At 37.8% G+C, this 25577-nt stretch overlaps 1 protein-coding gene across 1 annotated transcript in view; it reads left to right on the forward strand.

Moving 5' to 3' along the window:
• Window positions 1-1284: 1284 nt before the first annotated feature.
• The window catches only part of pdgfc (platelet derived growth factor c), a 46158-nt gene continuing 21865 nt past the window's right edge, over window positions 1285-25577 (forward strand). The window contains exon 1 of the mRNA XM_008421061.3: window positions 1285-2121. Coding sequence (XP_008419283.1) covers window positions 1950-2121 — 172 coding nt within the window. The 5' untranslated portion in view covers window positions 1285-1949. The remainder of the gene's footprint in view (window positions 2122-25577) is intronic.

Genomic DNA, 25577 nt, shown 5'->3' on the forward strand with positions numbered 1-25577 from the left:
ATCAAGCAAACCTAGCGATATTCACATGAGAGGTAATGACTGATTTCTCTATTACACACACACATGGTGACCCCTCCCACCAGTCGACATGTCTCTGCCCATAAGCTGTGACCCAAATGGTTTACCTTGTTCCTAATTTCCTCTGTTTATTTTATTTCTTGGTATCAAAGCCTGTGCATTTTGCAAGACCACCCTGGAAGTGGTGATCAAATGTGGAAAAAGAGACAAAATACTCAACTTTTGCAGACAGAACCTTGTGGGGTGAAAGACTGTGTACGTGTGTGTGTGTGTGTGTGTGTGTGTGTGTGTGTGTGTGTGTGTGTGTGTAAAAGAGAGGGATTCCACAAAGTGAAGTGCTGACATCTGCTGCAGGCCCTTGCAGAGCTGGAATGTGATACTCTCCTTTACACAAAAGGGCCTTGGCCCTTGCAGAAAACACATGAAGACCTCCATTTGCCCCCCTTCACAGGGGCAATACAATTATGAAATGACTGCATCAATGTGCCATGCTTTTTTCTTCAAGCAGTTCACTCAGATTGAAAGCACAAAAGACTCTCCCTCAAACCTTGGTGCCACAGAGAAGGCTGCTCTTTGCTCTCTTTGAGGTGGTAGTGCTGTGTAGTTCTGAGCTATGCGAGACTGGGGGTAAATTGCTGCAGCATTGCATCATGCGTCTAACTCAATAGGTTCAATATGTCTCCAGAACTCCTTTGATTGTTGTGTCTGTGCCGCAGCAGATTTAACCTACAGCGTGGGGATACTGGTGGGTTTAGCCAACGGTGGGGAGGGAGGAACCACATGAAACACAGTTGATGAGGTACTGCACCGTGCTGGAGAGAAAAGGAAATTGGGAACAGGAGGGAGTATTGTTCCAAGTAGCGACTCTGCTTTGATATAACAAATTGGGAAGCCCTTTAACATTTCCTTCCTCAGAAATATGAATGATAAAATAATTTAGTGTCCAATTGGAAATTTTTTTCACTTCGATTGACTGTACTGAGAAGTTAAAATAGCTTGTTAAAATTCTATTTAAAAATTTGCTTTTATGGATAATTCAGTTTCCTCAGTGAGGTGAGGAAGAACAAAGTATTATCCTATGATATGAAGATACTGTAAATATCTTCAGAATTGAAAAAGAGAGAGAAAAAAAAACATCAACTTGGCTCGCAGAACGAAGACTGGATCAAGCCAAGTTGGTGTTTTTTTTTTCTCTCTCTCTCTTTCAATCCTGAAGCTTGAAAACAGGGGAAGTAAGCCATTGGATGACAGAATGGGACGGCAAAGGACATCACAGACCCAGACAGCAACGTAATGGTTAACATCCAGGGGAGTTCCCTTGGCTGGAAAGTTGTGCTTTATGCGCAGCACCTGTTGTGCCGTCAGTTGCCAGTCTCCAAAAACCCAACCCCGTCCGCGCAGCGATATTTTATCTCAGTCTACAAGTTATGACTCTTGGCTGCGCCAGACAACAGATCTCGTCTCGGAGTTGCGGATAGTTTTCTCTGCTCGGACCGTATCAGGTTGCTGGACTCCGTCGCAGTCTCTCTCTGTGTGAGAGCTTTGGGTCTAATGCGTAAAGATCTGACGGGATTTATATGACGAAGTGTGGAACGCACCATGAGCGCGCAATTGAGCCGAAATGCATCTGTGTATTTTTGATCGCCCTGTGCCATAGATGATACGCGTGCATAAAGGCGATTTTCAAACCATGTTGCTGGGATTTTAATTGCTTAAACTTTCTTCAGCACAAATATTCGACTTTCCTCAGAGCCAACAGGTGCGCACCAGCACTGCGCAGCAGAAACAAGTTTGAACGCCTCGGAGAAGATTCTCATTCATCAGTTATATGTTTTCTCGTGTTATGAGGAAGAACTTCTGATTAAGATTATGTGGATTTTACTCATTGCTTGTACTCTCCAGATGTGTCCAAAACTACACTTGTGTCCCGCATGTTTGTGGTGATCCAGACCAGAGTCCAGCTTTGTGATCGCCAACTACCACTCATCCAAATGATCCTTTTATTAATATTCCTTCTTGCATCGCTTCTCCAACAATATGGCACCGAAGCCGAATCCAGTGATGTCAGCAAATTACAACTTTCAAGTATAAAGGAGCCAAACGGTAAGTTTGTTTTCCTTAAAGTTATTAAAGTGCACATTGCCTTGTAACTTTCTCACACGGACATAGCAAAAGATTCCTTCTTACTTGGCTTTCAGTCACTCCAAAAATGCATGTGAAATTGTGTGAAAGGTTGCATTTCAGTTAGTTCAAACATTACTCAGGATGAGAAGTTGCAAATTACCTTTTACCTTTAAAGTTTACCCTTGTATGTATACATAAGAGGGGAAACCCTCCTGAAATTCCACGTCCCTGGGGAAAAGTTTTCCTTGTGAGGATAAAAAAGGCTCCATTCATCCAACAGAAATTGCTCCAGGCCATGTAATTTACTTACCTACTGAACTGACTGGGATCAAGAGCATTAATTCAGAAATGATGTTTTCTTATGTTTTATGTTCATCCAAGTTAAGGGCAAGTTTGTCTCTAGCTGGAAGCGTGTATTTTTGTCATCATGGGGTTTCTGACAACCAAGTTCTTTGTTGCTCGGGGAGTTGGGAGTGTGCAGCACTGGCTGCAGACAATAGTATCTTTCAGACCTTAATCAAAAGTTTTTAAGCTCTCATCAGGCCATTGTATGACTGACAGTTATGACCTTTGGTTAAAGGTATAATCTTAAAACCTTCTACGCTGTAGTGTGGATGTCTGAAAGCTGAAAGCAGCATGAAGCAATCAATCATGCCATGTTGCCGGAACAAAAAAAATAATTAAGTAATTTTAAGAAATCATAGCATCTGTGGTTGTAGAGTTAATAAAGTAAGCAATAACCAGTAATGTGTAAAATTCTCCTGTTTTACTGAGATGTCCAATCATTAACAGACCCCATCATCAGGGCAGGAATTAGATGTTCAGTGGGGTGAGAAATGTGGGAATGAGGCATCACACTCTCCTTATCCATATGACATAATAACTTAATCATTCTTGGTAAGTTAAGTCTTTTCTTCTTTTGACTACAGAGTGCTTCTAATCCATGAGCAAGTCGTGTTTCAAAACCTTTGAACCAAATATTTTCCTGTGGCTAAATACTAAAGGGTTAAAAACAATCTTACTTTCACTAAAAATCAAATGAGTGAAATCATATGTGTAGGATAAAGAAGAAGATGCATTTGTTGTAAGTTCCAGTAGATGTGTCAAAATCCATTTGTCAGCCAGGAGGAGGACACGCAACAGTGACTTCACTACAGTAACAGTCAGGACTGGGAAATCAGAGCCGCTCAGTGGGACTTCCAGGTTTAATCAGGACAGCTGAGGAGGGAAGCACAACAAGGATGAGAGAGGAGAAGATGGCCAGGCAGCCTGCGACCTTTCACCGGTGTCTGAATGCTCACTGTGCTGCCCCACTTGATTTCTGACGCTTTGAGACACAATGTGATATTGATCGGATTGTGGGGAGAGAGCCAAACCTGTCTGGCATGTTTAGTAGTAGTTGCTTTGAGAGTTACAGTCCCCAGTCGTATTAAACTTGGCAAGTGGCTGCTGATGACTCCATAAGATATCAGATGGGAACTTCTCCAGCTGAGAGCGAGTGCTGTGTAGATAACCATCAGTCACAGTAAATGATTTTGACAAAACTAAAGAAAGAAAAGGGGTCTAACACTGCAGTCTAAATATTGCACATTGTCCTCATGAATTAACTTTTATCTTCCTCCTGCCCTGGGAATGTAATATTGTACTTGACATTTCCGTGTGTTACCTGCATGCCTAATATTTACAAGATGAAAAAAGTAGAGATATGTCATTTAGAAGAGCATTTTGCAAACTGAAATGGGGTTAAAAGTCGTCTAGCCAGATCAACACATCATTTCTTTTCCTGGACTTTATGCTTTTGTGAATAAAAGATTCTGTCCCCTTAAAAAAAATTACCAAAATGTCCAAACCAATATTTTAAAAAGTTTTTGAAAAGTGAGCTAAGCAAATTGAGGTTAAATAAAAACTTTGAAAACTGAAGTTTTTAATGGCCCCAGAGAAGAAAAAACTCCAAGCTAGATGATTAAATATAGAACAGTAGCTGAAAAAAGCTGCTAAATTATTCATGACAGAGCAAAACATACTTTTTTTGATTAATTAAGAAGTTGAACATAAACATACTTCAAATGTTATTTATATTTTCAAATTAGCAGATGTTACATCTGAACAATTTTGAAAAACAGTCTAACATATATTTGGATAGTAAATTAAATGTGAAATAATAAGAATATTGCTGTAAATGCACATTAAAAGAATAAAAGTTAGTTGTTTCATGTAATTAAGGGTTAAAAAGGACAAATGGGTTAGAAGTGATCTGGATGTTTTTTCAGTCATTAGATAATTGAGACTTGACTTTGAATCGGAGGAAAAGACTTGAGACTTGATTGGGACTTAGAAAAAATGATCTGGGAACATCTCTGCCCTGGACACAGAAATATGGCAGTAGCAGCATCATGCTGAGGGATAGCTCTTTCTCAGCAGGGACATGGAACGTGCTGTTTTTAGATTAATCTGAAAAAACATAATTGTACTCATTGGCTTTCAGACAACCAGCCACCAGTTTTATCAAACCACAGCAAATATACCTACTTTTATCACCAAAGAGAGGTTAGTAATACTAACATGTTGTTGTACGACTTTATTTAAAAGCTAATTATTCAAGGATTCCCTAAAGAACTGGAAAGGATTGTTCTGTTAAACCTAATTTTTACATTTCCCTACAGTTGTAAAAAAATACAACTTTGGCCTTTCATTAAAGCCTCAGGAGATACATTATTTATTTTATACAGCCAGTTAATGGAGATCTACTTTAAGTGTTTCTATAAAATGTATTTTATATTAGACAAGGAAAATGATAGGCATTTATATTTTGATCATTAAAATGCTGTGCTGAGGTAAATCAATGCTTCCAATCTTTGCAAATAGAGTTTTTTATAAAGCTACACTTCACCCTGACTTCAGTTTATTACTTCCTGGCCTGTATGAGCTTGTGCTATTAAGCTATGATGGCTTTTCTTAATGCTGTAGAGTTCACTGTGCCCTCTAACATTACCGTAAGCTATGATCTGCTGGCCCAGACTCCAGTTGTCAAGACTGCACATCCAGCAGAGAATGCATCTCAGCTTCCCAATCAGACAGGTCATCTCAGAGGGCGCCTCCTCATATCACCTCTCTGAGTTAAGTGGTTTCTCTTGTGTTTACCGTGGAAGGTTTGTTTTCATCCCTGCCTCACTCTGCCATCAGCACAGGCCCAGATCTCATCAGAAGAATCTAGCAGGAGATATTTGTAGGAGATAAGGATTACCTGTGATATTCCGATATGGTACACCCTGAACCATCAGAGGAATGTCTGCACCCCACTGCACCAGCCAGTGATCACAGGGACTGCTGTTCCTCTAAAGATTATGAGATTAGGGGGGAGGACAAAGGTTAAGGGAGTCACAGGCCTATGGGGAACATGTGCACTGTCCCACGTATGCATACTTTCAGGACAGAGGTGCTTTACATACTAGGATATAAACAAGTAAGATATTTTCAGTGGGGATTTTTTTAATAAACATGAACAGCCCACTTAAACTGTAGGGTATTATTTAAAATTTACATTTTTATTCCTCCATCACAAACATACCTGGTGTGTTGCTCTGGTCCTTTTATGCACATTTGAGAAATCCTCCAATAATAAATAATTATAATCCATCTCCTTGGAGCTGCAGACTCCAAGTTGAGCTTCCTCTTCACAGAGTACCTCACTCTCATAATTTCCCTCTCTCTCTCTCTCTCTCTCTCTCTCTCTCTCTCTCTCTCTCAACTCCCCCACTTCGTTCCTCCAGACTAGCGGCAGCAGCAATTGGGAAACACCTGGTGGAACTAGGCAGCTTAGCATATGAACTACTTCTTATTCCAAAATTGATAAGAACATTTATAAACGGCTTAATGGTGACATGTTGTTGAGATGACATGCTGAAGGCGGAGTGTCAAAAAGAACAGGAGCTTCTTAAAGAGACACAGGCTCAATTTCAAGGCATTAAATTGGAAAGTTTTTTTTTTTTAGTTATGTTTGATATATATGGCATTTTTATATATACCGAAAAGGGAATACCTACGATAATGCTTTGAAAGGTTGTACAAGTCAAAGTAAAATCCATATGGAGGAAACCAAAGTGTTTGATCTTTTTCCTATACTGCATCAGGCTGCCATGTGCTTCCAAGGTAACCAGGCACATGCACCTGTCCATTAATGTGATGCAAAAGAAAACAGGATTTGTAAGACCAGCTGTCCTCCATCCTCTGCTCTGCAGTGCAGCTTTGATGCTCACCTGCATAGTTTTGGCACTAAAGGCAGTAGGGTGTGTTGACTGGACTGCAGCTTTGCAGCTCCATACCCAACAAGCTGATTCTCTGCATTCTGACACCACTGAATTTCTCTCCCATCCATCATCAATAAACCTTATCATGGGTAACACGATTACCCATGTCTGATGAACTCTGTTCATTTTCATAGGCAATGACCACTGTAGACCAGAAACATCCAAGTTACAGTTTTGAAGATCCTCAGCCATGATTTTCTAGGTAGAAAGAAACTAATTCTCTCTTATATTTATCACTTCAACATAAGCTGTCCACTTGATGGATTCAAAATAATGTTATTGTTTCTTTCTTAGCCAACTGTTACAAAATGTGTCCTGTACAGAGCAGACATAATGATTAATATAGATTCAAACCTCATCTGCCAGCTGCTACAAGTGAAGCCAGCTGGCATTCAGATTTCCTCGATGGCATTTGAAGGGTTTCCTCCATTATGTCTAACTTTTAAATTACGATATGACTCTTAAACGCGTGAAATAAACTGGCTTGGCTGCGTGCCTTCATTCATTACAGGTCAGATGGTTCTTCAGCATAATGGGGAAAGCTTAGAATAGTCTCCACTTTGATGCTTGAATAAATGAAGCTCTATGCAGTTCATCATTGTGTTGGGTAGCTTTATATCAGTGCAAAAACTTCCTTTAAATTAAGGTAATCCAGGAACATGAATGGTTTCAAAGTTCAATGAAATCATTGAAAGGCGAAAAGGACGACAGTGAGACCAATTGGAATGGTTGTCAGATAAAAACCACATACCCAAAGACAGGTCAAACACAAAAACATTTTCCAGAAAAAATAACATATATTCCTGCTTATAAAGATTATTCTTTCTACTTTTACTTTCATGGATATCCCAAACATAATAATTATCCCATAAAAGTCAATCTGACTGCAAGTTTTCAGAGACTACCGAATGCAGACAGCTCCGTTCATGTGTGTATTTTTTCATGAAACCTCATTGGAAGACCATGTATAAAAGTATCTAAGTTTTCCCTGTCAGCACTATTTGAACATGCAGCGCTGTATTTGGCAAGCAAAGCATCCGAATGCGTGCCTGAAGTTTGTCATTTCAGGGAGCCCACACTCCAGCTGTCCCAGAGTCAGGAGTTTTCAAAAAACATGTTTAACTTGTACTGTCAGAAAAAGGTCCACACAAACTTTGTCTGTGCCATAGTAAATTAATGTTTGCCAAGCTGTGTGTGGTTAGGCCAGGCTTTAGCCAGTAATGGTTGTCTGAAGATAAACATCAAATGGAAATACTCTGGTCTCCAATAAGAAAACTGTTTAAAGTTTTTAATTTATGCATGTTGCTAAAAGTTGGCAGAACAACATGCAAACAAAACTACGCTGTAATGAATCGTGGTTGGATGACCCATAATCAGAACCAGGAAGGTGCATTGGCTGATGGAAACAACGCTCTCTAATTTTAGTAAGACACAGAACATAAACTTTGTTTATACTCTGCCGTGTACTGAAATTATATAGAGCTATGGTTTTCAACTAACTCAGGTCTCGATCCTGCTGTTTCTGTGCTATTTGCTAAAATGCTAGGCTAATTCCAGCATTTCTGCTCTCAAAATTCGATATGGCATGTTAAAATTAGGCTAGCATCACATTTCAGTGCGGTGATAGTTAATTATGTATGCATGAAAGTTTCATGTAAAAATGTTCTGATGTGCAACAACAGAGGGAGCTTCTGCTGCATATTTCTTTCAGTCCTGAACAGAAAGCCCAATTTCTAAATTAATGTTCAAAATAAGTTTAATGAAGTTTGGCCATCTGTGCATGAAAATCTGCTGTAATTGTAAAATACAAATTAAAAATTATACATGAATACATAATGAAACACAACAATGTTCTTTCCTGGCGTGAAAATGACACCATGACAGAACGTAAACCAGCGATCCAGCAGTGTGATTGTGTTTTCTGTGCTTCACTTTCTGAAATATTACAAATAACTTCCAATTTATAGCTTTTTTTTTAAATGTCACTTGTTAAATGGTTTTTTTCTAAAAGCAGCTGCAGTATCAGTAAAAATTTAGTTCTGAAATGGTCACTTTTCTTACGAGGTGTGCCCATGTCTTCCACTTTGACCACACTGCAAAAACACACAATCTTGCCAAGTATTTTCAGTCTAGTTTCTGGTGCAAATGAAAAAAGAGCAAACTATAGAAGCTTGTTTTAAGTAAATAACTCTTTTACTTTTGGTATAAAAAAATCAGAAGTTCCACTGACAGATTATTTCAGTCGTTACAGAACTTGTTGCATCTGATTACGGAGATCAGTGACCAAACTAGCTACCATAAGCAAATATGCATTCAAACATGAGGGTCACACATACATGAAGGACAGTACTGGTGTAATGAGATGTAAACCCACAAGCCTGTAAACTCACTCAGCTTTCATCATGTTAGATGCATATCACCATTGTGGATTTTTGAATTGTTGCTGGTGAGAAACCTCCAGCTTTCCATGTTGAAATTCCAACCTCAGGTGGAGTTTCAGTTGTTTTTCCAACTTGGAAACGGGAAATTCCAACTTCCGAGTGCAGAGCACAGCCTGAGCCTCATAAATTTTGTTTGGAAAATAAATCGGCCTCAGGGTAGCAATGAACAGTGATTCTCTATTTATTGTGATCTTCACCTAGTTGCAATTTTCCAAATGATGACAGGACAAGCTCAGACAGAACAGGAAAATGTGCTGTCCCCCAACGATTAATCATATCTACTGTAGAATATAAACAGAAATGATAAAATCTGAAATATGAGCTCAGAGAAAAGGCAGAGATATTTAATGATCCTTAATTGTTGACTAGAATAATTATCTTTCTTGCTGCAACAGATCTTGCTTCCTCTAAAACAGGATCTTGACAAATCTCGCTTCCACTGTTTAAACAGTACAACCATCTTAGGGCTTTAAGAAACTCATCCAGTGCATCTTTTGCAGAGCTTAGAAGCTTCATAATCACTTAGGATCTTATGGCTGCCAGAATTTGAAATTGTCAACTTAAAATGTTGCAGATGCCATCATGCTCTAATGCAGAGAGATTTTTTGAAGGGTTTTGTGCTGTAATGCAGTGACCTTGTGTTGGAGTAACATGGAGTTGAAGCCAAAAACAAGTTTCTGAAAAATGCTCTTATGGTGAAATTTGCATTCAGATGAAAATAACATTTGTTCAAAAGATAGATGAGGAATACAGTTAAAACCAGGGTATGATTTATGAACATCTTCTACATTCTGTTGAATTAGTTGCACACTCTGTGTTAATTTGTCACAGACTGCTTGCTGCATACTGTTGATAAAGCAGTATTTAACTCGGTGCATTCTTCACATTCTTTCCTGAATATCCCAAACTATCCCAAGTTAATCTGAGTGCAAAAAAAATGTAAAAGTATTCCCTTTCAACAATCTGACACATCAGCAAACTTTTATTTTTAAAAAAGGAACGGCGGGGTATTATGTAAAATTTTATTTTTTCAGCTTTACATCATGTTATAATGTTATTCCCTCATCAAAAACACAGTGCCATTTTATAGCACTGTTTACCTTGTTGCTTCCAGTTGTTACAAAAATGATGCATATATCAAACATATGTTAAAAGAAATATGACTGCAACTTGAACCCTTGAAATTTTACCTTTGTCTCTTTAGGAAGCTCCTACTCTTTCAACACGCGGCCTTCAGCTTGTCATCACTACGGTCTTTCCATTATGCCGTTTACAGCTGCTCCTAGGAGCGTTGGGCTGAGAAGACGTTTGCCTGGTAACCTCAGCAGGAATTATCAAACAAACAACAAAATTACAATGATAGATCACAGGAAAATATAGAAACACTGTTCATTGCAGCACTCAAGTTGTTATATTTTCCTAACAACTACATTCATGTGGTTCATGCTGTGCTCTGCACTTGGAAGTTGGAATTTCCCAGTTCTAAGTTGGAAGAACAACAGAAACACCACATGAGGTCAGAACTTCAACATGGAAAGTTGGAGCTTTGTTATCAGCAGGAATTGGTTCCACCAGGTGTTTGCTAATTGCTGCTGCCGCTAGTCTGAAGGGGTTGAGGAGAGAGTCTCGGGTATTGTTCTCTTGTTCTCTGAGGCGAGAGCTCAGCTGGAGACTACAGCTCAAAAAAGTTTAGTTTACGTCTTATTCTCCCCCTTTTTATCTAAAGTTTATTTTATGACTTATTCACTCCCTTTTTATCTAAATGTTTTATAAGTATAGAATCTACAGTGGTTGATGACCAGCGTGTCTGAGCTCATAATGCTGAACGCTTTTCACCTTCCTTTCCTCTCTTCCTCCCTGTGATGATCTGCAGGACCCATCATGTGTAAATCCAAACCACTTAGTTCATCTGATGCGGCAGAGGCATTTCATGGTTATCAGGCTCCATCATTAAGCGGTGTAATTTTAGAACGCATCAGTAGACATTAAGCATGTGTGAACAGCCTCATGCTGTTTACATACACACATAGCTACAGACCAGAACAGGTTTCGGCAGTAAATGAGATGACCTGAGTGTTGGTTCTGGTTGCTCCTTGGAGTGGGTCTTAATGGATAACACTTTTTTAACCGTGTTTTATATTCAGTAGCAATAAAGCACAAATCCAGTGAACAACTCCTGCACTCTTAGTCAGATTGCTGCGTCTGACTGTTTGCAGTGTAGCTACAATATGATGCCGGGTTTGTTTGTCAGGTCAAATGCAGACATATTTTTCTGGGCCTGTTGTGCTAAATGCTGATCATTGTGCAAATATTATTTCTGGTTGACTGATTAGATTTTTTTATTAGTTGACAGATTGAAGGGGAGATAAATGCCTTAATGGGGATATTAGTAGCATGAAGGCTCATCAGTATTCGACATGCTGCTTTCCACTTGATTAGCTGTCACTTCAAGTGCTTTGTGTTTGTTATCCTTTAACTGTTTATGAAAAGTCACAATCCACTGGGTGCTTCAGCACTTTGCTGCTTATTGTAATATGCAAACATTGAAAGATTTTTTTACAGCTACTTTAAACTTTTCATGTTTCTTGTTTACTTAGTACATTGAGTAAATTTTATTTGATATATATTTTTTATTATTTATCAAGAATCTTTTTGAATTAATTTTATCTTTAAAATTAAATGAATACTTTCATAGAAGTTGAATGTGCACTAAACTTACTAAAGCTAAACCTATGCACCCTTGTGTACCCTTATATTCTAGTTTGGCTTTAAATATTTTATTTTAAACAGTATGAATTGCTAGGAGGACTCATAATACTGCAAACAACTTCAGTAACGTTTTATATGTATATAATACAGACTCTCTCACATTATGACGCATGTCCCTCAGCAAGTTCCAGAGAAACCACGTGATTTCTGAAGCCAAGAACAAAACCCTAGAATAAATTTCTGGCTAACTATTTGACTACTTCTCTTATCAGGAACAGTATGTCTCATTGAAAGGATTTAGGGTTAGGGTCAGATATATTGCTTAAGCACAGTCATTCCCATGCATTTTTATTAGTGTTGAAATCGGGGTCATTCCAGCAACAGAGATCCCAGACACACATCAAACCTGGTACTGGAATGGATAAAGGTGGTTCATATTAAGGTCTTGGAGTATTCCTGACCTCAGCTCTGTTAAGTGTGCAGATTGTGCTGAAAAGGAGGTTCTGTCTCAGGAAACCCAGTGATGTCAATAAGCTCTACTGATTCTACCAGCAGTGCAAAGAATAACAGGATCAAACATGTGAATATTGATTCCCATCAATGTTCTATTGCTGCGCTTTGCTTGCTTTCATTTCTCATCTCCAGCTATTAGGATGTGAGCTGAGACGTCATCCCAACATTAAGACGCTAACAGGAATAAATCCAACACTGTATTATCTGAAAGTGTCAGTGGTGGCAGAGAGAGAAAAGAACCAGAAAGTGTTGAATGTAAATGTGAAATATATTACCCACGATGCATTTAGGGTGCGAAATAAAACACACAAACGCACACCTGCCACAGTAATCATCTGCAGTTCGCTTTCTCGTGATGGTTGGATTATGTCACCTAGCACATGGTGAGATGTGATATATGACACTATGACAGTGGCACACATAGCCTGTAACCCAATAACGCACACTATTTTCAGAATGTATGGCTTTTCCCAAAGCACAAATAGGTTTCTGGATATGCTCTGCCATAGTGTGCTTACACTTGGATCCCCCTGGGAGGGTATCCATTTCTATAGCCCAGCTGGAATGAAAATGCACATTAGTTATTAGGCCTTATGACAGACTGGAGTTACTATGCCCGCTGTGCAAGCATTCAGACTTTATGTGTAGCTGTCTGAACAAAGAATAAAACTGAAAAATCTCTATTTGATAAACAAGGTTAGTGATACTTTTTAAGTAGTGATTCCAGAACTGTTCTGTCTCCTCTGCAGCTGATTATCCTCACTTCTTACTAATCAGAAAAAAGATAAAGCAAAGACTCTAGAGACAATGATCTCACATATCTTAAGCTGTTCTTCAAAAGCATGATAAACATTTATTTATTGTATAGAGGGGATTTGGCTTTGAGATGCATCTTCTCCATTCACAGTTGGAGACTGAATAAACTTAGGAAGAGTATTAAACTGTCACTTTGTTGCAGCATGAGAGTTGCTGTCCCTGTACAATGTAGCATATTGCTTGGCAGGAGTCCTTTACTTACTGGAAGAATGCATTTTACTCACTCACCCCTTCTCTCTTCCAGTAAATTAGTGACAAGCCTTCAGTTTTTCCTCCCAATGCGGTTTTGTTACATGGAATCCAGTTTATTGCTGAACATATAATAATGACTATTTGTTATTTTTTTATTTGCAACACATTGCAGTTTCAAAGTGGTAACGGAAAGGTTACAGCAAAAAAAAAAAAATGTTTAAATTAAATATTACAAAATAAAAGCTGAGGATTAATTTGCTCAGAATTACCACAACAACCTTTATGAGGATAAAGTTGCCTATGTTGCGTCAATAATCACAATGTTCAGAAATCAATTTGTTAGGACAACGATGGGTTTGAAAAACATTTTGGGGGGTTTAAATACTCCCTGACTAATAACCTTGGTTGTAGACACACAGTATTCATACCTGCCTAATATGAGTTTTGGGAAAATAGAAAATTGAAGCAATACGTTTCCACTATTGCCTGGGTGAAATTTCTGTTTCAATTCAATGTGATTCAGAAATACATTTTAGATCCTAAAGAGGGAAAAGGATTAAGGTTCTTCAAATAGTTGTTTTAGAAGTAGATGGCTGTGGCGGGAAGGATCTCCTGTAGGGGTCTGTTTTACAGCGGTTCTGAAAATGCCTCTGACTGAAGACACTGCTGTGATACAACAGTCTCATGAAAAGGATGCTCATGGTTGTACGTTCTGTTGAAGAATCCTTCTTTGCACCATCATCTCCATTTGATCCACAGCCCTCTTTATCAGGTTGTTGAGCCTTTTTATGCTGGCACACCAGGGTTAGTGCTGAAGTAGTAAACACAAAGGAATAATCAAAACACTCAGGACATGTCTTCTATTGCTGTTGTACAGTCAGTCGCCTGTCTATGCAGGGTTGCAGAGGAGCTGGCAGCTGTGGCCAGCAGCCATTAGGTCAGAGACTGTATCAACCCTGAAAGAGGCAGCAGTCAGTTTTTTTTTTGTCATTATTGCTTTTAAAGAAGGTTCAGTCTGAGTTTGTTTCAGTCTGGGTAATTTTTAATCAACAAACGTTGAACTTTCTTGTGAGACATTACAATCATTACATTCCTTCTCCATCTTCCAGTTAGTTTGAATTCAAAAGTTAATATTTTTTCATTTCTTTGTTTACAGTTTCCCAAAATAAGCTGATACAGATTTCTTTGTTGTAATTTTGTGGTTTTTCACTAGTATAAAAAATGGGAAATGATGTTCGTTGTTCAGCAAGAAGTAGAGTTACAGGCGTATTTCCAGCTTTGTTCCTCCTTTTCAGTCATATTGTTGATCAACTTTAGCTGTTTATTCTTCATAAAGCAGATTCTCAGAATTTTGTTTGGACATTTACATATTTTCAAACAAGAGTATTTTGAAGTTGTCATTCTACTGACTTAAGTCACATAAAGTGTTTTTTAATTTATGTAACATTTATACATTTGTACATAAACCATAAATAAAACACATTTAAGGTGTTTGAGTTGAGATAATATAAAATGACTCATTACGATCCACAGAGTTATTTTAATAATTAGCTAAGCTTGACTGCACTGTTTGATAACTAGGTTCAGTTTGAATGTATGTATGATTGGACTTTTTTGTAAGGTGCCTTGTTATGTGATTGTGGTATGTAAATAAACTGAATTGAACTGAAGTAGATAAATCGACGTAAACGATACTGAGAGAAACTATTTGGGTTGAGGGAAGTTTCTTGGAAAGGCTCTCTCTTTCCTCAGTCCACCTCCCGTCTCTTGACTTCACGTCTCTAATTAAGAGTTTCCTAGACAACAGATAAAAATGACCCATGCAGTTAATGAGACACCACTGACAAGGCAGACCTTTCATGCTCAACTCCATTTGTCAAATTCTGTCTTTCATTTTCTGCCCTGACAAGCAAAGTTTGTTCAACACGCTGTCTGGCTGCACACCTGTCGGCAGGCCTGAGCTGCAGATCGAGGCAGGTCACTGCTCTGGCTTGTCTTTTTGGCAGAAATGTAGCTGCTGTAGCAGAGGTATGGTAGTGATTAGGTGTAACACAGGTTTGCAAACTCAAAAATTATGAATGAAGTGTAACTAGTGGTGAGAGAGGCTCCCTGGTGTTACTGCTGATGAAGGTCTTGCAAAAGTATTCACAGCCCTCAAACTTTTCCATACTTTGTCAAATTACAACCACAAACTTTTATTTCAATTGTTTACATGTGACGTACAAACGGAAAGTAAAATGATACATTGTTTTGACATGCTTTACAAAAAGAAATGGAAAAAAGTATGCAATGTATAAGTATTTATTCTCCTTGCGTCAATAGTTTGGAAAACCTTCTGTGCTACTTTAGGCCTGCGTCTCATTTAGAGGTGCTTCTCTACCAGCTAAAAGTTTTGCCCAATTGTCTTAGCAAAATAACTGGAGCTCAGTCAGATGGAGAGCATCAACATAAGGCAATTTTCAAGTCTTCTTACATGCACTTGGTTGGATGTAGGTCTAGGCTTTGACTAGGTCATTGTAACATGAATTTGCTTTGACCTGAGCTATTCCATTGGAACTCTGGCAGTATGTTTAGTGTAATTGTCTTGCTGGAATTTTAAACTCTCCCTGATCCTCTACTGTTTTCAGCCATTAACAAACTCTGACGCAGCATGATGCTGCCTCCACCATGTTTCTCAGGTTTGGATTGTTTAGTGATGGGTTCTTTTAGGGAAATAATATGTTGCTCTTTTCTGGCCGCAGCACCTTTTTCCACATGTTTGCTTTGCCGCCTGAATGCCTTGTCTCAAACTTTACATGTGAGGTTTATTTATTTCATCTACGGCTTCTTCTTACCAGATTTGTGGATTAATCAACTAAAAGTAATCTTGTCTGCTGCTCATTTTGAGCTACCATGAGCCTATTTGCTGCTTCTCTGACCATGTCTTGTTCAGCCTGTCAGCAGTAACAAAGATTTGATTTTTGATATGATTTTAAATGTCGTCACCAGCACATTCAAACTCGCATTGTTTGATTCAGTCACGTCTATTAATTAGACACTAGAGAAAATGAAATGTCATTGTTTTGGAGGAAGTATTTCCTGGGTGCACACACTGTGGAGAACGGCATCTGTTTTGTGAACGTTTATCTCAGGAGGTAATGAAGCAGCTACTGTTGCCTGATTTAAGCTTTGCTACCACTCATTGGGTCCAGAAGTGAAACAGAAAGTTCTGCAGTGAGCTTTCAGCTCTCACATATGCTTCTGCTGTAAGTTGCTAGTGAACCAAAAGGTGTTGTTGAAGAATAAGTGGATAATGATGATTGAGAGTATCTTTAATGAGCAGAGCGAGCCAGAGAGGAGTCATTTTGTCAGACAGCAGGGAGCCAATGACCTGTGGGGATATTAAACAGGTAAAGTGTTTTGACTCCATTTCTTTGTCCAGAACTACTTCCAAAAATAATCACAGAGCATTGCAAAAGTATTCACGCCTTAGGACATTTTTAACATTTTAATTTTGTTTTGTACAGCTACAAATCTGAAAGGTGTGGCCTGCATTTGCAATTGATCCTCTTAATTTTAAACAACATTATACAATAGAAGACAAACAGCATCATGAAGACGAAGGAACACGGCAGACAGAGACGTTTAAAGCAGGGCTGAGTTCTAAAACAATATCCTGAGCTTTGAACATCTCAGAGTTCTGTTAATCATCAGCACTATGAGATTTTAACTCAAGGGCAAATTTATCCCTCCACCGTCCACTTTGACTGATGGGCAAGCAGAGATTTTAAGAAAAAAAACTAAACGATGCATGTTGACTCTGCAGAAGCTGCAGAGATCCACAGCTTAAGTGGTGGAGTCTGCAGGCGAGACAACAGGGAGTCTTGCCCTCCACAAATCTGACCGTTAAAGAAGTTATTAGAAAAAGAAAAGACGTTATAAAAAAGCATTGATAATTTCTTTTGAAGTTTTCCACAAGTCATGTAAGATGCACAGGAATCAGGTAAGTGAAGGTGCTGAGGTTTGAGGCTTACATGCTAATCGATGTTACACAACGCCCTTCCCACAGTGTAACAGGGTGGTGGCAGCATTATGCTAATGACTCCTTCACTAGAGAGTTTATGAAAAGATGTGTGGAGCTAAATACAGGGCAATACAGAGGCAAGTCTCTGGTTTAGATTAAACCTATTAGAGTTTGAAACACTTGATATGGAGGCGAAGGTTCATCTTCCAGGAGAATCAGAACCTCAAACATACTGCTGGAGCTACAACAGAACTTTTTAGCTCACTGTCTGCGACTCAAGTCCTCAAGTGCCACTGTACTGCAACTTTTGGATGCAACTCTGCACTAACACACTTGAATCAAATGAATGGCTGACATGCCAACGGGGTAAATCAACCTTTTGATTCTGGTGTGCTGGAGCTGGAATGCAGCCAAAAGCTACAGAATAGAGGCAGACCTCTGGTTTAGAGGAAAGCACATATTAATGTCTTAGAATGGCCTAGTCAAAGTGCAGATCAAAATCCAAGACAGAACCAGCAGCAAGACTGGAAAATCCATGTTCACAGATGTTTTCTGTCAAATCTGACTGATCTTCAGCTGTTTACCAAAGGAGAACATAAAACCATAAATCATTTTCCTTCCACTTCATGATGACCTGCTCCTCTCTGTCGGTTTATCACATGAAATCCCTAAAGTTAATTCTAGTCTGTGAATTTAATATGACGAAGTTTGAAGTTCAAGGGGGGTTAATACTAATACTATGCACCTTAACAAGGGACCTGGTGAGTTTAATAAAACCTCACCAGATGTTGGTCATTGAGACTTTGTATGCAAGAGGATGTAAAATTACTGGAGGAGTGACCAACAATTACAAGCAGTTCCCTATGAAAGGAGATTCATCAAATCCATCCCTAATAAATAAAAAACTATGTGCAATAATCATAAACTTACCACCTTTTAAAGGGATATGTTTAAATGATCTTTTCAGTGACAGTGTCAGTCGTGTTGACAGAGAGCCGTGTATGGAGAGCCATTTCAGCCAAAATTAAATAAATAAATAAATGGGTGAAATAAATAAAAAATGAGTAAAATAAATCAAAAAATGAAGAAAATGAGTGAAATAAATAAATAATTTGTTAAATAAATAATTTAGCTTTTTCATTAACCCACCCTTTTTTCATTAATCTATTTTTCATTTACCCACTTTTCATTAATCTATTTTTCATTTAACCATTTTTTAATTTAGCTTTTTCATTAACCCCATTTTTCATTTCTTTATTTTTCACATTATCAATTTCCCAATTTCTCTTTTTCATTTATCTATTTTTTATTTATCCCTTTATCCATTTACCCATTTTTCATTAATTTATTTTTCAATTAACCACTTTTCAATTTCCCTTTTTTATTAACCCAATTTTTTCATTTATTTATTTTTCAGATTATCAATTTCTCTATTTCTCTTTTTCATTTATCTATTTTTCATTAATCTATTTTTCATTTGTCCATTTTTCATTTATCCCTTTATCTATTTACCCATTTTTCATTAATCTATTTTTTAATTTAAACATTTTTTGATTTCCTTTTTCCATTAACCCGATTTTCTATTTCCCAGTTTCATTAATCAATTTCTCATATATCCCTTTTTTATTTACCCAATTTTCTTTTATCTATTTTTCATTCAACATTTGTTTGAAAAATCTTTACTTTTCCCATTTTCCAATTCCCCTTATTTATTTAGTATTTCCTTATTTTCTTATTTATCACATTCTATTTCCCCGCAAAACTTAGGGAAAAAATAAATGCAAATGAGGAGAGGCACGTCATCAGGCTACAACTTCCCCAATTGGTTGGTTAGCGTCACACCCATACTTTGCTTCAAGAAAGATGGCGACCTACTAACGGGTTATCAATAAGCTGAAGCTCATTAACTTCATTAGAAAATAGTGTTATTACTCCTGACTTTAGTTCTCGTGTGGCCGCTCAGACAGAACGTGTTTCAGTTGGCGGCTCTCATGGACTCAGAGCTTCACCGTCGGGAGTTTTTATAGTTTGAACGAAGCGGCCGCTGAAGTTGGCTTACGATTGAAGGTTCGGGACACCTTCGTAGCTACCAGCTGTGATCCAACTATAAGGAGCAACTTTACTGTACATCGTAAGTGAACTGCAATATCCAGAGGCAGCTCTACGGAGCATCGGCTGAAAGAATGAGAGTGGAGAGCCTTGGAGATCTGCATCGGAGGCCATCTTTCAGACATGCACCGCTGCTGTCCGTCCAGGATCCTCCGGTTGCCCAGACGTTGCACGGTAAGCTACTAACGCTGATGTTTGTTTTCCAACTACAGTCATATTTAATCAATAGGGCTCAATTACGATCGCGGGAGTTTTGAGTTGATCTCGGTAGGTGACAACTGAACGTCTCCAGGATGTTGAGACCAGCACGTCCTCTGATCCAATACATCTTATTTAAAATCAACAAAACGTGTTCAAATTAATGGCCCAACAGGTTGATTAAAGACAGTAAAAAGGTAGGAGTGGTTTCGAGTCGATCGCCTTGTTTTACCTTTGTAAACAGACAACCTGAATACAGTGACCTTTAGTGAGGGTACAGAATGGAGAATGGATAAAAGCTGAACTCCTGCTACAATCTTTGCCTCTCTTGGTTACATCCCTGAGGTGTGCCAAGTGTGGCCCACATGCATATGCACTGTTGAAAATGAGAAGCTGACATTCACAAATGACATTGAAATAAATTCTAGTCCAACTTCTGGTTTGTTGCTATTCCTCTGGATCCTGTTGGAGGAAAAATATCCCAACTTCACAAGATGTGGCTTTAACCTAACTCCTGTCAGTCTGAAGCTTCTCATATTTAGGTCATCAAACCAAAGTTCAGATCTACCATAACTGGTTCCATCGCCACCAGGTCAAAAGTACAGCTTTTTGGCGCAGCACATTCATTAATGTTTCCATCATGTATGTTTTCAGATGCAGACCATCCTGCAGGCCTCTGGTCTCAGTGTTTCCCTTCAGACTCCCAGTGGGCTCACAGCTTCAGGATGACCAGAGACCTTCACCTTTCTGGAGCAGGAACACTCGGCCAAATGCACTGGTGACACATTCATTTAAAAAAATTGGCTGTTCTTATACCATTGATATGCATTAACCGTCTGTATTTTACTGTTTTGAATAAACAAACTGATTATTATGAAATCTGTGTTCCTTCTAATATGTGAAGTTCTAATTTAATCAAATCTCATGTTTTCACGTCCCAGAGACAATAAAATGATCGTTTGTTTGTGGCTTAAATAAACGAAACAATCTTAATAGAACAAAGCTACAAAAATAGAATACAGATTGAAAGTTTTGGACCGTTTTATTTTTTGGTTTCATTACACTGAAGATTCTTCAACATGAAGCTAAACAGTGAGTGGAGTACCTTATGTATGACAACGTAGAAATGAACAAACATGACATATTGGGTTCTTAATAGCAACCCTAGCAGTTATTTTACACAGCTTGGTTTATTGAATAATGATTGTGTTCATTTACGGACGCCTTCAATTGGAAATTGCAATCTGAAGTATCATGAAATAGTTTAACCAGTCAGTCCTCAGGTCGTCTGCCCTGCATGTTTCAGGCCTCAGTAAATGTCTGATGGATGAGCTAATGCTATCGTTTGTATCAGGGCTCTGGAACAAACACTTTGAAATGTTAATGTCCTGTATAACAGAGAGATATAGACAAATGTTTTCATCTCACTGTGTCATTTCCACTCTATAGCTGATGTTCATCACATTTCTGGAGGTTCTGTGTTTCAGTTAAATTGAAGTTAGCAGGTTTTTAATCAGGGCCACAACACCCTGTGTATGTTGGGTTTAAGAAAAGAGGCTGCGCTGTTGAGCACCAGCATTTTTTTCCTCTGATGTTTGGGTGAACTTTCTCTGTGGAGGTCGGCCGTCTCTCTGTTCTTCCTGAAGGAGACCCATCAGGAGTTCTGGTGCTGCTCACAGTGCAGACGGTTCTCCTCACTGTTCAGTGTCCTCTCAGCCAATCTCCAGTCATTCTGTTCCTTCACCCTTGAATAAACATAACAGAATATGTTCTGGGTGTTATGATTCATTTGTTAATTGAAACAATGTTTAGTATCAAAATAAGATTAATTTATTTCCTTAACAGTTCCTTCTCCTGTTCCCTCAGAAGGGCAGAGTTTAGGAGTGACTAATTACATTTACTTAAATATAGTTGAGTAACTTTTTGAAACTCAAATGAACTTTTAGGAATACTCTTACTATGCTGAACTTTTTACTTTTACTCAAGTCATTTTATTATGAGCATCACTATTATTTAAACTAATTTTTCATTTTGTCTTTAAAATACCAAAATTTCCACTGAACTTAATATTTTGGGCCTTCTAATTGTGTATTTTTTTAGATATGAAATAATTGATAACTTGATCAGTTACTCAGTACTGATCAACTTTTTACCAAATGCTTCTTTACTCTTGTTTTTCTTTTATTCAGCTACGATTTATTTGAGTAAAAACATGTTGAAGTGCTACTGTTATTCCTGGAGGATAAATTGTGGGTTCCTCTGTCCACCTCTAAGGAACAGTAAAACATGTTGAGGCACACGTTGACCAAAACAGGAAACTAAGGTGGTAGTTATATACAAAGAATACTTAAATTAATAGTCATATTTATTTATATGCATGTGGGCCACACTTGGCACACCTCAGGGATGTAACCAAGAGAGGCAAAGATTGTAGCAGGAGTTCAGCTTTTATCCATTCTCCATTCTGAACCCTCACTAAAGGTCACTGTATTCAGGTTGTCTGTTTACAAAGGTAAAACAAGGCCATCGACTCGAAACCACTCCTACCTTTTTACTGTCTTTAATCAACCTGTTGGGCCATTAATTTGAACACGTTTTGTTGATTTTATCCTTAATAAGATGTATTGGATCAGAGGACGTGCTGGTCTCAACATCCTAGAGACGTTCAGCTTGTCACCTACTGCCGAGATCAACTCAAAAACTCCCGCGATCGTAATTGAGCCTTATTGATTAAATATGACTGTAGTTGGAAAACAAACATCAGCGTTAGTAGCTTACCGTGCAACGTCTGGGCAACCGGAGGATCCTGGACGGACAGCAGCGGTGCATGTCTGAAAGATGGCCTCCGATGCAGATCTCCAAGGCTCTCCACTCTCATTCTTTCAGCCCGATGGTCCGTAGAGCTGCCTCTGGATATTGCAGTTCACTTACGATGTACAGTAAAGTTGCTCCTTATAGTTGGATCACAGCTGGTAGCTACGAAGGTGTCCCGAACCTTCAATCGTAAGCCAACTTCAGCGGCCGCTTCGTTCAAACTATAAAAACTCCCGACGGTGAAGCTCTGAGTCCATGAGAGCCGCCAACTGAAACACGTTCTGTCTGAGCGGCCACACGAGAACTAAAGTCAGGAGTAATAACACGATTTTCTAATGAAGTTAATGAGCTTCAGCTTATTGATAACACGTTAGTAGGTCGCCATCTTTCTTGAAGCAAAGTATGGGTGTGACGCTAACCAACCAATTGGGGAAGTTGTAGCCTGATGACGTGCCTCTCCTCATTTGCATTTATTTTTTCCCTAAGTTTTGCGGGGAAATAGAATGTGATAAATAAGAAAATAAGGAAATACTAAATAAATAAGGGGAATTGGAAAATGGGAAAAGTAAAGATTTTTCAAACAAATGTTGAATGAAAAATAGATAAAAGAAAATTGGGTAAATAAAAAAGGGACATATGAGAAATTGATTAATGAAACTGGGAAATAGAAAATCGGGTTAATGGAAAAAGGAAATCAAAAAATGTTTAAATTAAAAATAGATTAATGAAAATGGGTAAATAGATAAAGGGATAAATGAAAAAATGGACAAATGAAAAATAGATTAATGAAAATAGATTAATGAAAAAGAGAAATTGAGAAATTGATAATTGGAAAAATAAATAAATGAAAAATTGGGTTAATAAAAAAGGGAAATTGAAAAGTGGTTAATTGAAAAATAAATTAATGAAAAATGGGTAAATGGATAAAGGGATAAATAAAAATAGATAAATGAAAAAGAGAAATTGGGAAATTGAAAATGTGAAAAATAAAGAAATAAAAAATGGGGTTAATGAAAAAGCTAAATTAAAAAATGGTTAAATGAAAAATAGATTAATGAAAAGTGGGTAAATGAAAAATAGATTAATGAAAAAAGGGAAATTGATAATATGAAAAATAAATAAATGAAAAAATGGGTTAATGAAAAAGCTAAATTATTTATTTAACAAATTATTTATTTATTTCACTCATTTTCTTCATTTTTTGATTTATTTTACTCATTTTTTATTTATTTCACCCATTTATTTATTTATTTAATTTTGGCTGAAATGGCTCTCCATACTTATGAAACCATAAGGGGAATATCATATTATATTTCCTCCTCTAACTAATTTATATGCCAACCAAATTCATTCATAATTCAAGTTAAAAGTTCGAACAGAAATTGCCTGAAGAATTTAATTTAACATTTTAGATATTAATCTAAAAAAGTTTGTATTTGACCTTGTTAGAACTTTTCCCACAGAAAAGTCCATTTAACCAGAGTTACACTGTTTCCTATAAGTCTTTTTATTTTATTATTTTTAGTACATTTTTATGTAATTTGATGTCTGGAAATTAGTTTTTTTTCCCTCTTTTTTTAATAATCCATCAGTGTGTACAGGATCCATAAGTTATTCAATAACTATAAATAATTAAATTGTTTGTGGAAATTGCATGTTTTAAAGTCATCATGCAATAATTTGAAATATCAATATTTTCTTTCTAATTTTAAGCATTTTACACTGTTTAAGCTTTAACTTGACCTCAAATGAAGTTATGATGTCAAATGTTTGATAAGAGATAAAAACACAAAACTATGATTAAAACTTGTATGGTGCAATATTTATAAGCCTTCATAAGTGATCAGAAATGATCACTATTCTGCTACGAGTGCCAGGATTAAAGCAGTTTTGAGAGCAAGTCTGTGATTAATAACCTCTATTTCTGTAATAAAAACGATGCCTGAACCAGTCAGTCTTTAGTCTGTGATTCTGTCAGTGCTGGGAATGAACCTGCCAGCTTTTAGACACAGCTTTACTTGCAGACAGCATCCCTTCCCCCGAAAAATGTCAATTTTCCTCTTTCTCTAATCCTCAAATTGGCACTCATGTGAACTTCTAGCCTATACTTGCTTAGTTTAGCACAGCCAACCCCTTGGCAAGTATCTGTTCTCGAAGCTCTGGACTAGTACTTAAATTGTTAGCACAGCGAGGTTTTGACCCGGGGGCCCAGGAGGCTTCACCAGTTTGCATTTTTGCAGGGTTTTGGTTTGACTGCTCAAGGGAACAACAGGTTTGGGTTTGCAGGACGTTACAAAAACGGATCAGATGATTCGATCTTTATGTTGGTCAAAGTACTAGGTGAAAATTTTCTCTCATAATTGTATCAGTTTGTATTTTCTTTAACTTTTCTTCTTCGTCTTTTACTTTGACAACTCATCTTTCAGTGAAATGTAAACAAGATTAAGACATTTCCATTCTGTCCTTGAGACAGAAAATGGCTCAGATTTAGTCAACAAACTAATGTACACAAGCTGTCATCCAGACTTATTAGCTGAGCACAGGAAAATCTGCTGTGATTGTTAAATACTGATGGTGCAAAACCGAACTGACGTCATCAGGAATGAGAGGCCAACTGTTGATCAGGATTTGAGTTTCAAATGTACCAATCATATAAAAAGACCATGATCAACAAATTCATCACTGGAACTGTTATATATTTTTTGTTCTGCTGTCCTATTTTAGTTGTTTTTATGATTTTATATCACTTTAAGCAAATTAAAGGGGCAAATTCGTAAGTACAAATTCAGACTAATGTTAGTAATTGTACAAATTATAGTGTGATTTCAAATAGATGGGGTCTGCAGTAAATTTAGAGATAATTCCTCACAAATGGTGACAAACTCTTCTGAGCCATTTCTGGCTAATTTCACTGATTCTGTCTTGGAGCGATTCAGCTGCTGCTTCGTGATCAGCTACCAATCCTTGTAGAGCAAAAAATGGATCTTTGATCAGTCCTAATTGCAGTGTTTGAATATATTCTCCAGTCTGGCTTGCCACAGATCAAACTGTAATTTTCTCCAAATATCCAGCTGTCCAGCATACAGATGTGACTACAAAGCAGCCTGGAGCTGCCGTCCACAGCTGTGAGGAGGAGTTTGAAATAGACGTGGTTCATCTGTCAACACATGGACTCCAGCCAGAAGGGGAGGCTGGAACTGACTGGATGAAATGTTTTCCAGCCTTTTCTTTCCTCCTCCTTCTATTTGTTGTTGGTATTTGCGTCAACATTTTTGAATTTTAATTTGGATCTCCTCTGGTGTTTTGCTTTGTTCTCAGGGAAAAGCAAAAACT

The sequence above is a fragment of the Poecilia reticulata genome, chromosome 10, assembly GCF_904066995.2.
Source record: "Poecilia reticulata chromosome 10, P_reticulata-male-v2, whole genome shotgun sequence".
In the NCBI taxonomy this organism is placed as follows: Eukaryota; Metazoa; Chordata; class Actinopteri; order Cyprinodontiformes; family Poeciliidae; genus Poecilia; species Poecilia reticulata.